At 37.0% G+C, this 23459-nt stretch overlaps 1 protein-coding gene and 1 long non-coding RNA gene across 2 annotated transcripts; both read left to right on the top strand.

The window, feature by feature from the left end:
* The first annotated feature begins 9186 nt into the window (after positions 1-9186).
* Positions 9187-10513, top strand: Pdha2 (pyruvate dehydrogenase E1 subunit alpha 2). Its single transcript, XM_090356785.1, has one exon. The coding sequence runs from the start codon at positions 9261-9263 to the stop codon at positions 10431-10433; it is 1173 nt and encodes a 390-aa protein (XP_090212911.1). The 5' UTR covers positions 9187-9260; the 3' UTR covers positions 10434-10513.
* Positions 10514-13416: 2903 nt separating this feature from the next.
* On the top strand, positions 13417-21068 carry LOC150047377 (uncharacterized). Its single transcript, XR_016539391.1, has 3 exons — positions 13417-13682; positions 18411-18509; positions 20797-21068. It is a non-coding gene; the product is annotated as an uncharacterized LOC150047377 (long non-coding RNA).
* The last annotated feature ends 2391 nt before the right edge of the window (positions 21069-23459 follow it).

The following is a 23459-nucleotide window of genomic DNA, read 5'->3' as shown; positions in this document are numbered from 1 at the left end:
CCAGAGGAGTTCTAGACTCACGGCAGAAACTTCTGTTGTACTGACAACTGTTGAACAAGCTTTGACAAGCTAATGCTCATGCATGGTGGGATGCACGTTGCAGAATCATAATTACATAACTAGAACTAAATAAAAAGCACTGACTAAATACAGGTGCAAAGAACTCTAAATCATTTCAATATAAAGACGTTCTGGAGACCAGACCTACTACTCGATGATAAATAACTGGTACTATCTCTTTCTTGAAAAAGCAAAAGAAAACATAAGCAAAAAAGTGATGCATTTGGCTATAAAGAACAGGCAAGTATGACTTTTGAGAAAGACCAACAATAGTCTGTTCCTACTGAACACTATCAAAAATCTTCATAAACTCTGATTGGACTACAAATAAAAGTGCTTTTTTAATCTATTCATTATTTTATTTTTGTTATTTAAAAAATTATCCCTACATACAAAGGGGTTTCAAGTAAATTAAATTATCATCCATAAATATTTCTATCCTACATGGAACCATGAACTTTGTAATGTATTTTTAAGTTCTACAAAATATATACATTCTTTGTGAGTTTTCACACATCCTGGAGTGGGTTTGAATGACTACATGCCAATGAATCAATTAAAAAGGACGTAATGTCAGCATCTTCATAACTATTAAAAAGATGTAGATATATTTTAACACATTTAAAGTATAGTAAAAATTAAATGTGGAACATTTACTTTGCCAAATATATGTCTGAATTTCAAAGTTACGTTTGTAGTTGTTGATGAAACATGAAAAGGTTTGGTTTATCTATGATTTGACATACAGTTTTTATTACTTCCTGAGTGCCTAGAAATACCTGCTATTAAAGTCTTGATTTTCTGATGTGTAACAACACAAAACAATTAGGCATATAGTCTACAGGATCTTCCCTGTAAGATGCTTAGCAAAGTACCTGAAACATAATAAGTCAACAAATCATTGTCAACCAGGATTTCTATCAATGGAGCTGCAAAACAACTTCACAGTGTATATGGGAAACTTATAAGAAAAAAAATCACTGAATAAAATTCTACAAAAGTTAAAAGCCGTGCTTTCTGGATTGGCACCACTAAACATCATAAAGGTAGAATTCTTTCTCATTTATATATCTAATGTAATCCAAACACAAATTTCCTAATTTAATAATATTAAAATGTATTCTGATCTTCATATGAAATAAAACATCCATAGACTGCATAACTTTAGAGGAAGCTTGGTATGGTAACTCATGCCTATGATTTCAGCTCCTCAGAAATAGAGATCGAGGGGATCCAGTTTCAAGGCCAGCCTGAGCAATCATTCAGCAAGATGATATCTCAATCAATAAGCCTTGGTGTTTCATGCCTGTCACTCCAGTTATACATGAATCATAGGTTAGCATACCCTGGTCTGAGGCTGTTCCCAGATGAAAATGCAATACTCTATCAGAAGCAAACCTGATTGTGGGTGTGCCTGAAACGATCCTGGTCCTGAGTTCAATCCTCAGTATTGCAAATTACAGCTGCAAGGACAACAGCCCCTTAGAAGATGAAATGATACTAGAATCACCTCACTGAAGTAAGTGCTTAACATTCAACTGACAGATAAGTAAGTTAAAAGGGCTAGAGAAGTGAGATGTCACATAGATGTAAAGACAAAGAAAAAGACATGAAGTGAGCACCACAGACAATAAAGACAAGGACTGCTCAGTACATGAAATCGGACAGAACTAAGTGGATAAATTAACACACAAGTCACTCTCGATGATCTACTAAGTTCTGTTTCTCAAAGAGAATGATCAGTGAAAATATAGAAACAGAAGATTGGTACAAATTAAAAAAATAGAAGGGTGAAAGTGAAGACTGACACAGTAAACACATTAAAGTTTATGTAACACCATTAAAAAACGAATTTCAAAATATCAATTCTTATTGTAATGCATAGTGTCTGGCACTTAGTATGAGCTCAGAAATAACCTGTTTTTAGTTGTAGTTCATTAAGGTATGTCACTATAATATAGATTTTTTGCAGTCAAATAATCTTTTAAATATTTATTGTTGATTTTAAAAATAATCATAAAATAATGCAATTCGCTGGGAAGTGCATGAAACTAGAGCAAATCATGTTGCGTGAGATAAGCCAAGACCAAAGGAATAAAAGGTATATGGTCTTGAGATGTGGATATTAGATCCAAACAGTACAAGAGCGATGATTCAATATTCATGTATCCAAGGTTATGGACATGGTCTTGGAGATATAAACACAATTACAAAGACATAAAAATCAAACTGCATAGACAATGCATTTTGAGTTAAATGAGGGAAAGGTAGGAAATCTTTCTTTTAAAAAGTACTTTGCAGTTGAAATAGATCTGAATGTTTAAAATACATTTTTTCTGGTAGAAAGAAGAGAATGAGAGGGAGCTAATGTTGAAAATAGAATTGGCATCTTCCTACTGGCAGGAATGAAATCAATACATCACAAAAGTCCCCATGGGTAATTGTTTAAGTTGGCATGAAGAGAACGCATATCATTAAGCCTTAGACCCACATTTGTTTTACTTTGGGTTCTGGATTATATATTAGGAAATGAAATCTGGGAAATAAGCAGCATACAAATACGAGTTTTAAAATCTGAATTGAGCGTTTAAGGAAATATCCACGGAGAAACATTTTATGTTGTGTGGTGGAGTTCTGAAGACTGATAATACTGAAGTTGTCATTAAATTTAGCCAAGTCCTTGATGTGAGAAATCTCAGTTCATTGTTGATGACACAGATTGCAGAAGCATATGGAAGTAATTAGAGGAAAGTAAATGGAGACTGTGGGTGCAGACTGCATATTTGTGGAGCTTGACTAGATAAAATGAATCATATAGGATGAGCTCTAAAAGAAGCAATGAGGACTCTGGTATCTGCTTTCAGACTGGAGGAAATTTGAGCATGAAAGAGAACCAGAGGAGAGGACAAAATGGATGATACACGAGTGGGGATGCAGAAGCCAGAGAATTTGAGTAAAACACCCTCATTGTGAGGAAATAAAAGATTCTATTATGAAGGTTGAGGGGTTAGATTTCCAGATAAAAAGATTCCTCCTCTGCTCAGATTAGCTGGAAGGACATTCTGATAGATGTAGCAGACAGCATGGGCCACGTATGCAAGAAGGATGGAAGATAAGATTCTGGTACCCCGTCAATTAAGTGCATGACTTGAGGACATGCCTTCCTGTTACTGGGCAATCACCATCAATGCATTTATTTCTCCTCTGATTAAAGGACATATACCTGACTCTACCATATAAGATGGGAACAATCTATACAAATGAAAGAAGTCCTTTGGAAAAGTTACAATACATACTATAAATGCTAATTTATTATGTAATGAGGTAGGAAAAGGGCTATATGGAATAAGGACAGGTTACAAATTTCTAGAATAAACTATGTCATAAATTTCAGGATAGTATTCAGGACTCTGGAGAGAGAGGAAGCAGCCTAGCTACATGGTAATCTCCAGATGCTAATTATTATTATTTAATTTGACAATTGTCAAGATCTTGCTTTCTGTATATGATCATATGAGTCACATTGGAGTGTAAAATCTCTTCTTACACACTATCTTATTCACTAAGGTGGTTGATGTGTAAATAAATGTGCCTTTATCATTGTCTCTTAGGCTTCCCTGTGGTAGCCTTTTGGATTCACAGAGCTGGGTACTACGGAAATACCTCAGAATCTAGATGCACAGTGGGTTCGTGGGAACAGAAAGATTCTCATTCAAGGAAAGCTCCATAAAGCATTGTCTTAAGCTGCTTGGAGAAACTTCATTCATATTCATAATGTATTGCATAATTATGAGATTCTGATTTTTGTATTTCCCAGCGTGCCTCTTCAGTTCTGCTGCATTGCCAAATTAAAGGAGACAACACAACTTTACAAAATTAGAATATTCTGTTTTGTATGTTGCAGTATGACAGTTCTCTATTTTTAATTTGCTCATCATTGATCCTAATAAAGACAAAGTGTCATTGTAACCACTGCCTGGAATGCAATACATTAGTTTTACTGCCTGGATAACAGCTGCTCATATGTTTCCTCCTCTGTCATTCATTGTTGATATACCATTTTCTCTAGGTAGTGCCAGAAGATCTGGGAGAGCTCATAGCACACCACCCCTGTAGCATAAGCATTCAAGAAAATGCTGGGAAAGGTCAATTTTATTGCAATTATTCCTTGGACTTCTGCGTTGACAGAGGAAGACAGCAGTGCATGTTTGTGATGCATTAGAACCCTCTTTCTGCAGGTTTTCTTTTTACCATAAATTCTGCCTAATACTCAAACACCCTAGGACTTGGTTTCCTCTTGTGGAAATTGTAGATGAGACCATTTGCATTACTGTGAGGGTCCAATGAGCAAAAGTTAGTAACTGCAGGTCTGTAGTAATGACATGAAGTTTATCACATGGATAGTCAATATAAGCAATGGTTTCCTACAGTCTCCAACTAATGCAGATAATAAACTAGAATTTTATCTTTAATATTTAAGTAGACTATTAACTTGTGGAAAAAAAATGTCCAATGTATCTATACATAATCATAGATACCTGTTGTGACCCTAGTATTATCTTACTAGGGTTAGAAGATGGCTAACAATGTATGCAAATTAGGCCCGTGTATGGCAAAGAAAATCAAATGTCAAAGAATATCACATCAAGGGTAGATTCTAAAGTGGTGTGCATAATTCATTCCCCGCCCCCCAGTCTTTTCCTCTAAATATTGTCTGTTGATTGAGTGTACTGCTTAAACATCCATCTAGGGGGCAGCAGTGTCCTGGAATTTTGCCAAGAACAGTTCCTTTCTAGTTAAACTCGGTGACTTCTTAGTTCTTACCAAAGAAGCAAAACCTAAGGAAGTAGATGTGCATACAGATAGTTGAAATAGGTAATTTTCTACCTGAAGCCATTTGAAGAAAGATTACAGGAGTATATTTATAAAGAAAAAAACCAGACAGTTCTGAGGAAACTAATATGTTCCAAAAGATTGGTTGTCTACAGGTGAGGAACCTACTGAATATATAAATTTCACTTTTGCTATCACATGAGCTGTATATTTATTGCTATTAAATTCAAAGTAGCTAAGGATAAATGCATACCTGTTTCCCAAATAAAAATTTTAGACATAGAATTTAAATATGAGAGAATTTAAAGCTGCTGAACAAAACATTTTCTTAACAAGTATAAATATGTTTGAACATCTTTATAACTCTGACTTGGGGTTGCTTAAAATTACTTTGATTTCTGAGGAACACTTAACAAATTGATGGTTTTTCTTTGGAATAAATGTTGTATCTTTTTAACATACAGAGTACAAGTCTATTGAGATCTCCTGACTTTTCTATTTGTCTTGTACTGATGGAGACTTTAGACCATAGTAAATATTGATACCAGATTTTATGTGGAATTTTATCTATTTTACTTTGTCACATTTAGTTATAGCTCTGAGAACAGTAGTACATGAAGGTGGTTGGAAAGTTGTCATTCATTTTACATTGTTACATATTATTATACTATCACTTTAAAACATGGTTTCTTTTTGTCTTCTATACTCTTGTCCCTAAGTTTAGGAATAGAAGTATTAAAGCCAGGAAGATTCAGCAATAGACTGAAGATGTCTCTTCTGAACTTAACCTTTTTCTCATCAAAAACTTATTTGGATAGAATGATGAGCACTGTTGATTTACCTCTTACTTCCAATCAGGTTTTCTACTCGTAGTAATATCTACTGAATTTTTAACTCACACCAATTCAGAAATCTAGTATCGACAATGGCACTTTCCCTTAATGTTCTTCTGCGTTGTGGAATAGTCTTGCTTATTATTATAATATCTGAGAGGAACCAAGGTTGTCAGTATTTTGCAAAATCTATGTTTTTTTCCTCTTTTGGAAGAAATGTAACAAATGGGAAAAATTATTTTCTGAGTTTCATATATATAACTTAATATTTGCACCAAGTTCTTACTCATAACCCTTAATTGCCAAATCTTAGACCTACAAAAATATACGTTGCTCCTAATCATATGAGGATAAAATCTGATAGTACTGATTTAGAAGATACTTTTTAACAGCTTTCATCACTTAACATTTGGTAAAAAGTACAATTATTGCTGAAGGAATGTAAATATCCACCAAACATCTTAACTGTTCTTTTTTTACATATATTTGTCTATTATTAAAAATATTTTATGTGTTATTGATATCAGGGAAATGATGCATTTAAAATAAACTCAGATATGTACCTGTAACATCTGCTCAGATATAAAATGGGAAATTCTGGCACATTGGAATGAATGACTGTGTCTCTGCCACTGACTCCTCTTTTATTAGGATTTTTATTAATTAAATCCAAAGCACACCATTGGCCTTATAAAGGGGCTCATTTGCTTTTCTTTCTGACTAGATTAAAAGTCAGATTTGGTATTAATTAAGCACTTAGGTTTATAGGGATATTAATTGCAAGCAATAGTTCAGAGGTGAACAGGAGAAGACCTCTTAGTTCTGTTAGAGAATTCAGTTCATTTAGAGCGATGGGAAGACAAAAGCTGGATTCTGTGAAGAAAAGATTACCATCACTGGGCTTCTAGTCCATGAATAAATACATCCTGTCTAAGAGGAACAGAGAGCAGAAGTTACTCAGCTGAGGATTTCTTTGAACACCTGTAAACTTTTTCAACTAATCTCACTTTCCCTCTGATAATGGATATGAGTTGGAAAGACAACGAAGTGTAAAAAGCCAGTTTAATGGAACTACTTCATGAACACATACTTTAAATAGCAATCCAGTCACCTACTATTAAATTGAATTTAGGATGTATAAAGTAACTAATGTCCAAGAGATCTCTGTAAGTTTTTTGTTTTATTATTTACTAACATAACCAGAGCTAGTTGTACAGAAAAAAGAAAAAAAAAAGCCATCTTCTGTGAGACCTACAGTACAGATATTTTCCAATTATCATCTTTACATGTTCTGCTCTGGCCTGACTCAGTTTTAGCCTTGTCATGCTGGGCTTTTAAGGGGAGCTCTATCTTTGCAGTCCAGGCTACATGTGACAAGATTAAATTGGCACACTTTGCTGTATAGCTCTTGTGTTGCTGGCAGAGCTAGGCTGCCTGATACCTCTGAGAAAAGGCTCAGCTGTCACTCAGTGACCCATTAACACTACCATTCCTTCCTGCAGTGTCATTTTTCTCATTCTTATGGAGATAATGCTCCCTGGAGATCACAAATACCTGCAGGAATGAAAAAGAACAGTGCAGACAGACTAAGTATCAAAGACAGAACAAACAACACAGCAAGACCATGAATTCCAACAGATGAATGTAAAATGGAGTAAAAAGTTGAAGTCCATTATGATGGCTGGGCTCTCATGGTGGGAAAGGGTCCATTTTTAAGAAGACTGGTCACCTCTTAACCGTTTTCTCCTCCCTGCCTGAAATATCAAAAGAAATGTCCAAAATAGCACAGGCAACTAGATACAGAGATGGCAGCTGCTTTGAATATGTACTAAAGGGGTAGAATTTACTACTTCCAAATCAACAGTGTCTATAAAGCAGAATAAATTGCTAAGAAGTGTACACGGAACAAGTTCCTGGGTTAAGGCTGGCTTATTGGTACAGGAAATCAATTTCCCAGTAAAGTACAAAATATGAAACAATAAACAAATAAAATAAAAACCTTATCTGATCTTTGTAGCCTAGGCCTAAGACATACTCCAGCTTATGACTGAACTGTCATCAGCGGTTTAAGCACACTCTAATTCTCTCACAGCTGAAACTGTAAATGGCTTCACAGTATGATTTTGTAAGAATCATGCTTTCTAATGGTGTCATAGAAAGGAATTGTAGAAAGAGAACATTATTTCTCTCATTTAGATCAACTTGAATGCCTAAATAAAAGCTTTTTGATGTTAGAGACACCTTGACATACACACCCCTCAAAAAATGGCAAATGAATCAGAAAGTAGGTACCAAACTGGGGAGAATCCAGAATTGTTTAAAAGAGAATGGAAAGGCAATGCATCACATTTTTTTTCATATTTTTTATTAAATGCTCAACATCTCTGGTCATAAAAGAAATGCAAATCAAAACAGCTCTAAGATTCCACCTCACTCCAGTTAGAATGGCCAGGGTCAAGAAAACTATTAACAACAGATGCTGGAGGGAATGTGGCCAGGAGGGATCACTAATGCATCACACCTTTTAATTCAGCTTATATATCTCAATCTCTAATTTTCCCAGGCCAATAAAAGTGTATTGTTGGGATTAGACAGCCGTCTCTGGCTGAAATTTGTGTCCCTCCAACCCTCCTTCTATTCAAGTGACACAATGCATCAAGTCAGAGGAGAGATGTAGCATTTTTTTTCTTTTTGGTGGGATCATTAACATTCTCTCAAAAAAAAAAATTTAAAAAGCTGAACACAGGTGGATCATGCCTGTAACCCCAGCTCCTCAGGAAGCTGAAATAGGAGGATTATAGTTTGAAGCAATTTGATTGCCAGTTTGGGCAGGGTAGTTCTTGAGACTACTAACTCCAATTTAGCCATCAGAAAACAGGAAGTATTGCTCAAAGTGACAGAGCACTCGCCTTGAGCAATAATGCTCAGCGACAACTTTGCTCAGCCTCTGAATGCAAGCCCCAGTACCTGCCAAAAACAAGGAAACCAGATGTGAGATAGCCGGGCTCTGGGGGCCCACGCCTTTAAACTTAACCCAGCTGGCGGAGGCATACAGATTATGGTTCAAAGCAAACGCCAAATCAGGACGGTCTGTGAGAATCTTTTCAACGAACCGCCAAGGAGAGCAGTCACCCTTGAACCCAGAATGCTCAGCATCCCTGAGTTCAAGCCCCAGGACCAGCATCCAAGAAAGAAAAAGAGCTCCAAAGGAGGTGTGAGAACAAAAGGACGGCAGCAACCACCTCTGAGCTACACCATCTCTGGATCTGAGGGGTTGAATTTGTGAGGATCCGGGGTAAGAGCCATCAGCCGGGGTCTGGTGACCACCCCCCCCCACCTCCTTCCCCAGAGACTGGGGTGGGGATGGCAGAGGAGGCGGTGTCCCTCTGTCCAGGCCGCACCCATGCGCGCACGCGGTGATTGTGGCGCTTGCACGCGGGTTGCCTGGAGACGGGACGCGTTCCTCCCCAGCTCGCCCGCCCGCCTGGGGGTGGTCGTTGGGAGCCATCAAGGTCGCCTTGTGGCCTTGACTTCATGAAAAAGATGCTGGCTTCTGTGGTCTCCCGCGTGTTGGGGGTCACCCAGAAGCCTCCCCTGCGAGTGCTGCTGACGTCCTGTAACTATTCCAAGGATGCCACCATCGACATTAAGAGCTGCGACCTGTACCGGCTGGACTCGGGCCCCGCGTCCTCCACGGTGCTCACCCGGGACGACGGCCTCAAGTATTACCGGGCCATGCAGATCGTCCGCCGGATGGAACTGAAGGCCGACCAGCTGTACAAACAGAAGTTCATCCGTGGCTTCTGCCACTTGTACGATGGTCAGGAGGCCTGCTGCGTGGGCATCGAGGCGGCCATTCGGCCCACGGATAACGTGATCACCTCCTACCGGGCCCACGGCATCTGTTACACCCGGGGGCTGTCGGTCAAGTCCATCCTGGCCGAGCTGACGGGGCGCAGGGGCGGCTGCGCCAAGGGCAAGGGCGGCTCCATGCACATGTACGGCAAGCACTTCTTCGGGGGGAACGGCATCGTGGGCGCGCAGGTGCCCCTGGGCGCGGGCATCGCGCTGGCCTGCAAGTACCTGGGCAAGAGCGACATCTGTGTGGCCATGTACGGGGACGGGGCGGCCAACCAGGGGCAGATCGCCGAGGCCTACAACATGGCGGCGCTGTGGAAGCTGCCGTGCGTCTTCATCTGCGAGAACAACCGCTACGCCATGGGCACGGCGGTGGAGCGCGCGGCGGCCAGCACGGATTACTACAAGCGGGGGAACTTCATCCCCGGGGTGAAGGTGAACGGCATGGATGTGCTGAGCGTCCGGGAGGCCACGCGCTTCGCGGCGCATCACTGCCGCTCGGGCAGAGGGCCGATCGTGATGGAGCTGCAGACCTACCGGTACCACGGGCACAGCATGAGCGACCCGGGCATCAGCTACCGCACGCGCGAGGAGATCCAGGTGATGCGCAGCAAGAGCGACCCCATCATGCTGCTACAGGAGAAGATGATCGGCCACAAGCTGTCGAGCGTGGAGGAGCTCAAGGAGATCGACGGCGAGGTGCGCAAGGAGATCGAGGAGGCCGCCCACTTCGCCACCACCGACCCCGAGCCCAGCCTGGACGAGCTGGGCCATCACCTCTACCACAACAACCCGCCCTTCGACGTGCGCGGCGCCAACCAGTGGATCAAGTACAAGTCCATCAGTTAGAGGAGGGGGAGCACCCTCCCCTCTGTGCACCCCCCCTCCACCCTGTGAGTTTACCCGTGGGTGGCTGCTGCCACGCGGAAGCCTGGAAGAAGAGGAGGAAGAAGCGGCTGGGGGGGGGGTAGGGATGGGGTGGGGTAGGGGATGGGGGTCGACTGGGAAGCAGCTGTCTGACCCACTTTATTAAGGAGGAATAAAAATCCATACAATCCAGAGTCTTGTAATGGTGTTAGATGGGCAGATGCCATAAAAAGAGGTTTGTGCAATTAGAAAAGGAGGGGGGGGGAAGAGGTAACAAATCATGTACCCTAGATACTTCCTTTTAATAATAATAATAATAATATTATAAAATGAATGCAAGACTAAAAGGCGGGAGGTTTGGGAGAAAGACTTTATTTTCGCTAGGTAGTTTGCCAGAATAGTTTCAGTTGGCTTACTTAAAAATATTCAATTCAATATTAAAAATTAAATCTAATCATTTTAAATGACCTTTAATAAATGTAGCGACATCACATGTTAATAACGTTAATGTTACTTTAATAGTTTCTGAATTAAAGAAAAAAGGCTTTATGTTTTTTCTTTCACTTTTCCTTCCTGCTATTCATGGAAAGTCACTCTCCCGAGTGAAGGAGTTGAGTTGGAGCTGCCCAGAGCCCACAGTGCATTGCTGTTTGCAGTAGCTCGCTTGAATGAACAATTACACAGTTTATAGGCCTGTGTGCAATATTAGAACCAAAGTTTAACACCATTTTCTCAGTAAAACATATTTAACAAGGCAAGAGAAGCAGAAGATTAAGGTTTCCCCCCCTTTTTTCTCTTTTTTATTGTGATTAATAGAAGGGTTACATTATATTCACCAGATAGAAGGTGCATAACTTCACAAACATTGATACAGGGTTTCCCCTTTTGTTAGAATGTTTTTAGTGTACTAACTAAAGTGAGAAGTAAAAAATATGGTAGAGTGCTTGCCTAGCATGCATGAAGACCCGGGTTCGATTCCTCAGTACCACATACATAGCCAAAAGCCAGAAGTGGTGCTATGGCTCAAGTGGTAGAGCCCTAGCCTTGAGAAAATCCAGGGACAGTGCTCAAGCCCTGAGCCCAAGCCCAGGACTGGAAAAAAAAAATCTGGGGGAGGGTTCATTTTGTGTTAATCTTCATGGAAACATGAAGTTTATAATCTATACGATCTGTAGTCTAGATTTAAAACCACCATTCTAGTGAATTTCTTATCAGAACATGCAAAACAAAGAAATAAAAAATATTAATACATACTTGAAAATAAAAACGACCTTAATTTTAGTTATAGTTATGGGTTCTATTTTAATCACCATTAACCAACAATTTAGTACCTTTCAATGCAATTGAATGCTCATAGAAAACTATCTCCAAAGGAAAATCTAACTGGCAAAGCTAACTTGGTCTCTCTCCAGCACTGTACCATAGCAATGAGCTAGTTATTGACTAAATTCCATTTGAGTGTCATAGTTGGAATATCTTTCTGAGAACACTTCACAGACAGCAGAAATGAGAATCTTCCATGATTTCAAAAGCCATTTATGGAACACAACAAAATAAAGATTTTTCCTAGATTGCACAGCATGTAGTTCTATGAATAGAACCCAAGTTCTAACTCTAATAGAAAAACCAAAAGCCCGTAGGGTTAATGAATGTGTGAAGTTAAGGGAACATGCATGTCCTCTCTCAGGCTTAAACAAGTGAGATAATCTCTATAATTTATACTCGGAAAGCAGAGGTAAATATTTGTGCTTAAAAATGATTCTATTAAAAAATTGTGGTGAGAATATTGCAGATACAATTTAAAGACATAGCAATTGAATCCCTGCCATTAGAAAAAAAACACAAAACTTTCTTCTAATAATTTTTATTTTGATGCATCTGTATTTCCAGAAGCATATTAGTAGAAAAACTGTTAACAGTAATTGTACATGTATAATGTCCCAAACTTATTTCAAAAGTTACTTTACATAATGGATCCTTTGATGGCAGCAAAATTAAGACACAGATTAAATTAGAAATAGAATAATCAGATTGTGATATAAAGATATTATGTTTCATTTCAGGAAATGTCCCACTTCTTATTATGTTACAGAAATAGCATATCTTTGCCAAAATCTACATTTTCAAATTCCATTAGAGTGGGAGTTGGCAATATTAAAAAGTGTTCGGACTTCTCTCTGTACCTTCAGGAGCTATAATCATATCACTAGTTGCATATAATTTTGTAATTATGCAAAGCAAATCCTACTTAAAGCCATCATTTTCAATTAGATCAAGCTTTATGGCTTGACTAATAGCACCAACAATTTATTAAGCTGTAAACCAGAGAAGCGTAGATATATCCAGTGGATTCTACTTCCTGGCTACAGGACAATTTGATAGATACTTTTATTATAAGACCTGATAAAGCCATGATAGTCACAATAAGACTCTCATTGATGAAACAATGATAAGACAAAAGAAAGCATGCATATATGTAGATTGGAATGATAAAGTTACATTATAACTTAAATGTATATATATATATATATATACCCATCCAGTGTACAAGAGAGAAGATATTGCTAATAAATTTAATAATGATAAGTTTGAAAGTTTTTGAGAGCTAGTTTTTAAACATAGGTTGCATACCATAATACCCTTCTAAAAATGTACAAGTTCTCAAGTCTAGAGAGTTTACCCACCACTTTTTAATTCTGGAATATTTTCAACATCTAAAAGAGAAAATGCATATCTATTTTTGGTCACTCTTGTTTCCTAAAATACTAATCTACTTTCAGTCTCTGGATTTTCCTATTCTGGCATTTATGGAAATCACACATTATGGAGTTCTGTATGCCTAGCTGACTTCAATTAGCAAAATGTTTTCAAATTCTGTCCATGCCAAAGGAAGTACTGGTACTGTACACTTTTATTCTAGCTGTGTAACATTCTATTTTATCCATCATTTGGCAGATACTTTGGACTTTTCCCCCATTTTGATGGTTATAATAAACGCTAAGAGTCAGTGTTTCTTTTTCTTTTTTCTTTTTTCTTTTGCCAGTTCTGGGGCTTGAACTCTTTGCCTGGGCACTATCCTCTGACATGTTTTGCTCAAAGGAAGCACTCTACCACTTGAATCACAGCACTACTTCCAGCTTTTCCTGTGTAAGTGGCACCAAGGAATCGAGCCTAGGGCTTCACACATCTAGACAAGCACTCTACCACTAGGCTATGTTCCTAGTCCAAAGAGTAAGTATTTCTGAGAAAAAGTTTCATTCCTTAAATACAAAGATGGACTGGAGATGTAGTTCAAGTGATAGAGTAGTTGCCTCAGAAATATAAAGCCCTTTATTAAATCCTCAACACCACAAGTAACAAGATCAAGAGAGCTACAAGAGCAGTTACCATTTAATCATGGAAGTCAGTATCTTGCATTCACTTGATTCATTGAAATTTCTGGTTCATGGTTACAGGGAGGTCTTCACTGGGGAAAAGGACAAAATTTGGGAGAGACTATTCCCCATATGCAGTTCTTGAAAACTTATTTTGTATAGGCAGGTCAGTGAAAGAATTGTCATGGACAAAAGAGTATCAAATGATAAACGTATTTTCTTGAATTCTGTTTCCTAGTTACTATTTCACTCGATTTTGGTAATTCTTTAGTCTGCATAGACACCAAAAATAGGACAGAAGATGCAATGTATTTGGGGAGTAAGACCAGATGTAAAGTTAATGAGGTCCCCAATTTCCACTCAAATTTGGTTATGGATCTCTTATTAAACTATCTGTTGCATATGGCAAATCAGGCAGGTACTGTCCAGATACAGTATTTTGATAAAACCAGAATGGGAAGTATAGATTTTACTATTTGATTATAATATAAATGATGGTATTTAATGTATTCAAAATTGGCATTCCTTATTTTAAGTAAAGTTTTAACCATTAGTAAAACAGATTAGGCTGGAAACAAAGAAAAAATCAAACTTCCCAATCCATATTGTAATTCATTCCTATTGACTAAATTCATATCTATTTGATCCATGAGGATGGTATATAGAACAAAGAGAAGAAGCAAGAGGTCCCTGCATTGGAACTTGAGGAGAGGTGGAAATTTTCTGCTGGGGTTATGCATAGAAAAAAGAACAATCAAATTAGGGAACATGGATAAACCACAAAGACAGTTCATATAATACTTTCCTTTTGACAGGCCAACAATACTCCAGAAAAATTTACCAAAAGCAAAAGGGCCCACTCAAACGTCCTGACCTTTTGAACAATAAACAGGGGTTCAATTATCCACAAATGTTCTAATAAAAGTCAGCTTTCTGTGCTGAAGTGTTATTTTAACAATCATGCATTAGAATTACGCAAGAAGGAGAACACTGCTTTTGTAGTTTTGTGCCCTGTTATAGTTTGTTCCTTTAAAAAAAAAATTTTAGTTACACAAAATAGCACTGTACCAACAAAAGAAAAAAATATAGGAAGGAAGCAATTATCTTAACATTGTTTCTGGGGAGAGTGCTGTTAGATTTCACTGGAACACTCTGAATATTACTGTCATGTTCAGTATGTAATTTGCTTCTATTAGAGACAGAGCAACATGCCAAGAGTGCTCAGAAAATGTCCTCCTTTGCCGTGCATATGGACTGCAGTGTTTCAGCCAGTGAAGAATTAATTGAATGGGTGCAAGTGTTAGTGAATCTGACTCTTCACGGATACAGATTATTAGCATTCCATCACTCAAATACCTGAGACAATGATGAGGAGGGAAGTTATATTTTAATGTACAGTTTCACAGAGTCCAGTCCATAGTTGAGTGGCTCTGTTTTGAGTGATAAAATAGAGGAGTTACCTGGGAGAGATGGCACTTTCTACTGGCTGAGACACAAAGAGGTCAATGTTCTAATGTCCTAACTTCCTTCCTGCATAATCCTCTATTGTTTTTAAGATAAAACACTATAGCTGTAATATATGGAATATGATTCATTTGTAATGGAGGTTTCCTATTACTCAGAGTGCATTTTGAATTTTGTTCTTATGGAGATTGCACATATTCTTTTTTTTAAATTCTCTAGTTGTAAGTTGTACCAAGGAGTTTTCATTCAACAAACCAGTTTATGAATGCAATGCATCTTACTTGACACCACAATTTCACACTTATTTCCAGATTTAAATTTCTCTTCAGAAATTCATTTGTCTTTTCATTAAAAAATTAAAGGTTAATTCATTTAACTAGTTGTACCAAGGGTTTCAATACAACATGTCAACTTATGAGAACAATGCATCTTATTCTTTGTCATCTCTCCATCATTCTCCCTGTCATTTCGGATCCTACCCATTCTGTCAATCTTCCTGGTTCCATTTTCACATATAATCATTAAGACTGTATTTTCCTAACCTGTTCTCTCTCCATTTGTGTGCGCTTCCCCCATTCCCCATTAAAATTCCACCCCCGCCCCCAGACAAAACTTGCCTCAGCCTCCTGGCATTCAGGAACGTATTTTTAAAGCCATAACAATTTAAGCAAAATGGAAAGGAATTTCCACTATTCTACACTGAATGTATTCATACCTAGTCCCTAATTTCTATTCAATGAAATAAAAAAAGATCTAAATCCTTATGAAAACATAGTCAATTAAGCTCTCAAATACATCTGATCAGACCCAACTGAAGTTGAATATTGCCTGTTTTTTTGTGAGTCAAACTCCTTTAAGAGACTGTCATATTTGTGGGGCTGTTATGAGGATTGGAAATGCCATGTTATGTACAAACATGCATAAAGTCTTTTTTGCTAGATATTTTTCTCTTCCTTTCCCTTATCTTTAACATGCTGTGAAAGCTTTGATTTTTCTCACATATCTTTAAAAACAAACATCCTCCTCCTTTACAAAAATGTCATTTCAATTGTGAACCAGTCATTCTAAAAGCCATGATTAGTCATGGCCTTTTTATTTAGTGATTTCAGAAACCACTTAGCAGTGCTATTATTACATTGTGTAGATAATCAGAACAAAATTTAAATGTCATCTAATTCTTAGAGACTTCCACCATACATACACCTAGTACATATATCACTAGCAATTGCTGTTCTTATTCTCCAGATTAATCTACTTTCAATTGCCCCCTTTCTGAATAACTCCATCTCATTCTATTTTGTCAGACTGTAGGCTGAAACAGCACCCTTGTCGTAAAGATTTGATCCATGAGAAACCTTTCAAATCCCCCCAATACTATAAATGATACATATATTTGCTAATGTAGAATGGAATTTGACATGTGAACAATAAGCTTTCCATGTGTGGAAATGTTTCCTTTGAGAATACATCTATCTTATGATTGTAGAAGGATCTGATTTTAGCATTAATCAAAATTATCAAGGCACAGGTGGCAACATTCTGACATGTATAAGGAACATAAGTGCAAACACTTCATTTGGTAACATCCTTCATAAACTTTCTATTGTAAACAGCATCCTGCTACTTACTATTCACCATAGGGTATGGAAAGCATTTGGCTGCTTCAAAATCAATGGCATGTTCCCCTCTCCCACTCTGTGGCAAAGGGCGAAGAAGCTACTTCTCAAAACTCAGCATGCCATTTTTTAATTCACACTTAAATTTCCACTTGAGGAGGCAAGCCAAAACAAACAGGTCCTCCTTGAGATGCACCCTGGGAATAAATACCCTCCCAACTTTAATAATTATCTGAGAAGAGTCTTTCTCCCACTCCCCTTTTCCATCTGAATAGGGTGTGCTTATTAGGACCTAGTTATTTTCTACTCCTCTATTTGCATAATTTGCAGATGTCAACTTGCTAGTGCTATTCTGCTCCACAGAATTATAGTCTTTGTTTGCTGAGTAAATTGTTCCCTCTGTGTAGCTGTAATTAGGGATACACTATATGAAAATTGTAAAATAAAAGCCACCAATGGCATTTAGATAGACAACTTATTTTCTTCAGTTAATCATGTCCTCATTCAATACTATCTCTTCTTTTACAAATTAAACCATGTGTATGCCTTCAAAATAGTATGTGCATTTAGAGAAATCTTTATTGAAACATAGGCTCTAAGATAACTAAACATCTGCACTTGTCACTTGGTTCATTATCCACACTCTCTAAAATCATACTACTGTAGATAACTTATCAGTATTTGTTTGAGTGCAGCAATAAAATTAGAAACTGTAAAGTTTTTTTTGTAATAAGACTAATCACAACATATTTTGATCTCCTGGATATTTAGGGTTTTTTTTCCTTTGTTTGCTGCTATCGGACATTCGTACTAATTCTTTTTGTTGGTGTTTTCCTTTTTTAGCTTGCCTGACTACCTGAAGGTCTGCCTGACTCCCTCCCTCCCTCCCTCCCTTCCCATTTATGTATTTATTTATTTGTTTATTTATTTATTTTTGGGCTAGTATTAGGGCTTGAGCTAAAGGCCTAGGTGCTGTTCCTTAGCCTTTTCTCTTAAGGTTGACACTCTACCATTTGAGCCATGGCTTCAGTTCCAGCTTTTTTGGTGGATAATTGCAAAGAGTCTCATGGACTTTCCTGTTGGTCTGACTTGAACTTCAATCCTCAGATCTCAGGCTCCTGAGTAGCTAGGATTACAGGCACAAGCCAACAGTGCCAAATATAGTTTAATTCTTCCACTGTTAAATGTCTCAGTATCACTGATCATATCAGTATTTCTTTTGTGTAAGTTTCTAGGAACACATTTTTCTGAAGAGAATGATATACAAAGCTACAGTATTGTAAGTAAAAGATAGGCATACACATTCAATCACAGACAAACATGACAGTGCTCTCTAGTAGAATTGCAGGAAAACAAGACTGATAGAAGTCATCACCTATGATAGTATTTTAGGACACAAAATATTTGTATTTCAACAGCATGCTATGAGATCTGATTTTAAAATATTTCCTTCAGGAGGGAGCTTTCTGGAGTCATTACATTTGAATTGTTCTCTACATTTTCAGCTGTGTTTCCTACAGATTGGTTCACTCAGCATGTGCAAAGTTTTGAGTTATATCAAAGTGCAGATAATCTTCACTGTTCTTGGTCATCTTTATGATTAAGTAAGTATTCTTAATATTGTATATCTATACTAATAACTGTCGCTGAATAGATTTGTGAACTTGGTAGTGTGGGGTCAGTTTTCTTGTCCAGGAATCACAAGAACTTTAACTCATTTGTTAAAAAAATAATTTGGTAATATGTGAAAAATTTAAATGAATGGCTACATAGATGCTAGTTGGAAGAGCTTTAAGGATAAATGTATAATTGTATTTTATGGATTGTTTTATGTCATTAAGGTAGTAAAAACAAAGCAAGGTATACAGATATATGGTTATAATGTCATTATCTCTCTCTACTTATATATATACACACAATAATATTCTATTCTATACATATAACTAATACTGATACCTAAGTTACTAGAATATTACTCTGTTTTTAGGGAGTATTGGAATATCTATGTCTTTCCTGGAGAAGATTGATTATTTCAGTCATGTAATATTTCAGTATCATTTGTGAGTTCCATAGTTGTACATTCTTTTGTCTATAGAAGATATGCAGTATTTGAGCCATCTGACATAAGTATAAAAGAGAAATGAGGGAATTAACTTACTTTGTTATGACCTCATGCTTTAAAAAAATGTAGTGGGTTTGACTAAACTACACCCCTCTTCCCTCAATTGAAGTACAAATGAATCAATGTTAATTATCATAAGTGTTACATGAGAACCAAACATAGCACATTTGCTCATTACCCTCAGCACTGAACACATGGTAGGAATACCATAAATGAAAAGTAAATAAGGAAAACATAGTTCTGCTGAATAAAATTGAACATTGGATATGTAGGTCAAAAACAAAGAGAGAAAAGTAAAAATTACTCTTAAGTAAAAACTGACTTTCTCCATCTGGCCTTTGCTAAACAGTTCCAAAGAGGATCTGAGGATAGAATTTCCCCTTTCATGGTAAATATGCACAAATGACGGAGAAATCAAAGAAAAGGAAGCATATTTTTGAAAAATAGATTATCAGCTAGACACCATTGGCTTATACCTGTAATCCCAGCTATTCAGGAAGCTGAGATCTAAGGACTGTGGGGTTTCTCTGCTAATAAATATGTAAGATGTACTTTTATCAAAGCTAATGTGGACTTAACAGAAGAATTTGCTAAGTCAGGTATTGTGTTTTCCTGATAATTTTATCCTGATCAATTTTATTTTGGAAAAATTTAACCTATTAGAATATTCTGAAGATAATGGATGTGACAAGTAGCATGACATTAAACTGTTCATAGAGGTGAGTAAGTTACAATCAAAAAGTGAGTAGCATTAACACGGACAGGTACCTTACCAAGAATCACGTACATCTGCAGCACAGGAGAGCATTACACATTAGAAGCATTAGAAAGACATAAAGTGTAGGTTAAGAAAATATTTTGTAACAACATTTACCATTTTGATCTAATAATAGCTAAAAACAAATATCTCTTTTTTTAAAACACATCTGGGGATGAGCAGAGTGTTCTGACATTTACAGTACTTCCATGGCAATATCAGCATAATTAATATATCAATTCAATTAAATTCCTATTGTGATGCAGGCTATAAAACATCAAAGTAACTTGAACAGAAATATATGAAAGATCAGTCCACAATGAATTCAAGTATGAAGTACATACACCATGTACTGGAAATATTGTGTAGATATGTATATTACTCCTTTCATCCCTTTTTCTCCTTTTGCTTTTTTATTTCCTTTCCCTCCCTCCTTCACTACTATCCCTCCTTCCCTCCCTCCCTCTTTTCCCTTCAACCTTCCCTCTTTCCCTTATTTCCTTCCCTCCTTCCTTCCTTCCTTCCTTCCTTCCTTCCTTCCTTCCTTCCTTCCTTCCTTCCTTCCTTCCTTCCTTCTTACCTCTTCTTCTTTTCTTTGCTTCTCTTTTTTTGCCTCATCTTCCCCACTCCCCCCCTTTTTTCTGATAGTTCTAAGGATAGAAATCAGGGTCTTGCACATACTGAGTTTCTTCATTTGGTGCTATGTTATTTTATCCATGCCTACAGCCTTGCTTTCTGCTGGAAAATTTTGGAATGGACCCTTGTGGGGTTTTCTTCCCCGAGCCAACCTCAAATCTGAACTTACTGGATCCACTTCCTGAGTAGCTAGAATGACAGGTGTGAGACACTATCATTTTGACCCCCGAAGCCAATCAATCTTAAAGCAAACCTAAACTTATTTTTAAATTATTGCTAAGATAAACATGATTCAATGAGCTATGATTGAGCAAATATAAGCTAGTAGAATTTCCTAATGTTTAACAAGGATATCATTCACCATTTGCATTTTCAGATGTGATTTGCCATAAACTTGCTCAGCAGTTTGGAATAAATGGCTATGGCTGAAATTCTTATCCCATAATTGGAAAGCTACATGTCAGAAAATGCATGTCCCAGCGAAGAGAGCAAAAGAGGAAAGAGTGAAACACTTGATTAGGTTTTCCTTTCTCCGCCACTTTGGAATAAGTATGATCATGCAGGACTTCACTGAAAAAGCCTTCTTGCTCGTGAAGGAAAATCGGATCTTAAATTAAGAAAGAAAGGAAATGCTATTTGTTTAGTTGCCCAAGCTAATGAGGTAGATCATGCTGGTTACATGGAATGTACAAGAAAATGAGCTTTTCTGTGGCTGATTTATAAAGAAATTTGTGGTCATATGAATTTTCTCCAAGTGGCTCTAAACTTTGTCATTTTGTAAAGTATGCTGATTTTAATTATGGTTTACTATGATATCTTCTAATCAAATATTTTGTAATTCTGTGGTAGAGGAAATAAAAACTAGCTCATTTCCTGTGTTAATAATCACAGACTAGTTACAGCTAAAGAAATGAGCAGTAATTAACTCAGAAATAAGAGACCTTTTGCTTCACTGACTCAAGTAAAATAATGTTTTGTGTGTGTGTGTATATATGTGTGAGTGCGTGTGTGTACCTGTGCATGTGTGAATTAGATTGGAAATGTCTTCTAAATTTTTCCAGTTAGCTGAAAGGGATAAGTAGATATTTTGCATGGGCATGTTCTCTAATAGAATTAGTAAATATTTCAAAAACGTTGAGGCGCGTTTCTCAATTTAAACTACCTTGAAAAACTCTACTGGAAATTTTAATGGAAAATAACAAATTAGGGAAGAGAACTAGTACGTGAATAAAAGTGAATCTCATTTGTGTTACAACAGATTTATCAGTTAAAATTGACAAAATCACATGTGACTCAAAAAACTCAAGTTACTGCAATTAATTAAAGGCAGGGACTTCTTTCCTCTTCAGCTAAGAACAATGTTTTTCTGTAACATCACTGAGCAAACCAAGAACTTTGTGTTTGTGTGTGTGTGTGTGTAATATTTTATTACATGATATATTAGAGCAAGCTTATATTCCATAGTCAACTTTATATAAAATTAAAAAGTATAGTTCTTTGCTAAGGATAAAATGACTAAAAATGTGCATGTGTGTATATGGTGTGAATGATGTAACGGTTTGTGAGGGAAAAACAAAATGACCGCTAGTATAAGCTATTGCTTTCTTACCCCTAAGTGATGAGAATTTCTTCATCATTGCTTTGGAGCCATGAATACAAGCATTTCACCGTAAGTGAAATAAATGATACCTTCCAATTCTGATGAACAGCATTTTGACACCACAAATCCCTGGAAGAGACCTTAGAAAGCCCACAGGACTTTGAGTCATGCACATCTAAAATATTTATAGATGATATCTGGCAATATAGATATTATTTCCTTCAAAATCTTTGGGGTGACTATATTATAACCAACATTTCAATTAATAAAAGTATATAGATCTTTAATGACAGAGAAGAAGTTATAATCTGTTTTTCCTGTCTTCAGAATGAGGTTAAAAATTGCTTCTCTGCAGCCAGGCGTGGTGGCTCACTTCTATAATCCTAGCTACTCAGAAGGCTGAGATCTGAGGATCAAGGTTCAAAGTCAGCCCGGGCACAAAAGGACTTAAGAGTCTTATCTCCAATTAACCTCTACAAAAGGGGAAGGGGAGCTTGGCTCAAGGGTAGGATGGTAGCCTTGAGCCGAAGAGCTCAGGGACAGGGCTCAGGCTGAGTTCAAGACTCATTACCCACAAAAAATAAACTAAAATAAAAATTGTTTCTCTGTTTGGTATTTGCATGCATTTGGACCTTTCTGTGGCAGGGAATAGTGTTTGAAAAGTAACCTTTCTTCATTTGGGAATGTAAGTTATGAACACAGTTGTGTTATAATAGTAATCAGTGCATAGAAGGTAGAAACCTTAATACATGATATTAGGATAATTCCTTATGTGTTGATAAGAAAGATCCATAACAATTTTTGTTTTATCTGAACTTTCGGCATATGTACAAAAAAGAAAAAGAATTAAGATTATGATATTGGATGACTCAGATCTATTGAAATATAACACAAGCAAACTGGAAAAGGAAAAATGGCAAGCATAAAGTCATAAAATCACTAAGATCCCAAATGTCCAAAAAAATTAAGAAATGAAATACCACCAGAAACTAATTCTTCTGTTTATTTTAATTACTGTAAATCTTTATGATAGCCTTTTATAACTGAGAGTATGTGTGTATGATACTGAAATAGATGATAAAGACATTTTTACGGGCATTAAATACTAGGACTATTAGAAGCCTCTTCTACCCCTCTTATTTACAGATGAGGAAATATCCAGTGAGGTACATATGGAAGTTACATTTCTCTACTTTCAATTAGGTGGCTTAATCACTCTATTTGTTCATTTGTTTTCATGAAGTAATGAAATTATCTGATTTATTATAATCACATATGATAAATTTTAGCATATAGCCATATAGATCACATTGACTACTCCATGAAAATGTAAATGGCATGGAATGACCTTTAACTGTTTGTAGCTGATATCTTTTTAAAACTAGGTTGACATTATTCCATTGAATAATGACTTGTTCAATTTGACAATATTGACATAT

Source organism: Megascapheus bottae, chromosome 23 (assembly GCF_031878675.1).
Source record: "Megascapheus bottae isolate mThoBot1 chromosome 23, mThoBot2.hap1, whole genome shotgun sequence".
In the NCBI taxonomy this organism is placed as follows: Eukaryota; Metazoa; Chordata; class Mammalia; order Rodentia; family Geomyidae; genus Megascapheus; species Megascapheus bottae.
Note: the sequence above shows the minus strand (reverse complement) of the source record. Positions and strands in the feature narration are given on the sequence as shown.

Excerpts from the sequence above, each read along its gene's own strand:
- Pdha2 (XM_090356785.1), top strand. The coding sequence starts at position 9,261 with ATGAAAAAGATGCTGGCTTCTGTGGTCTCCCGCGTGTTGGGGGTCACC.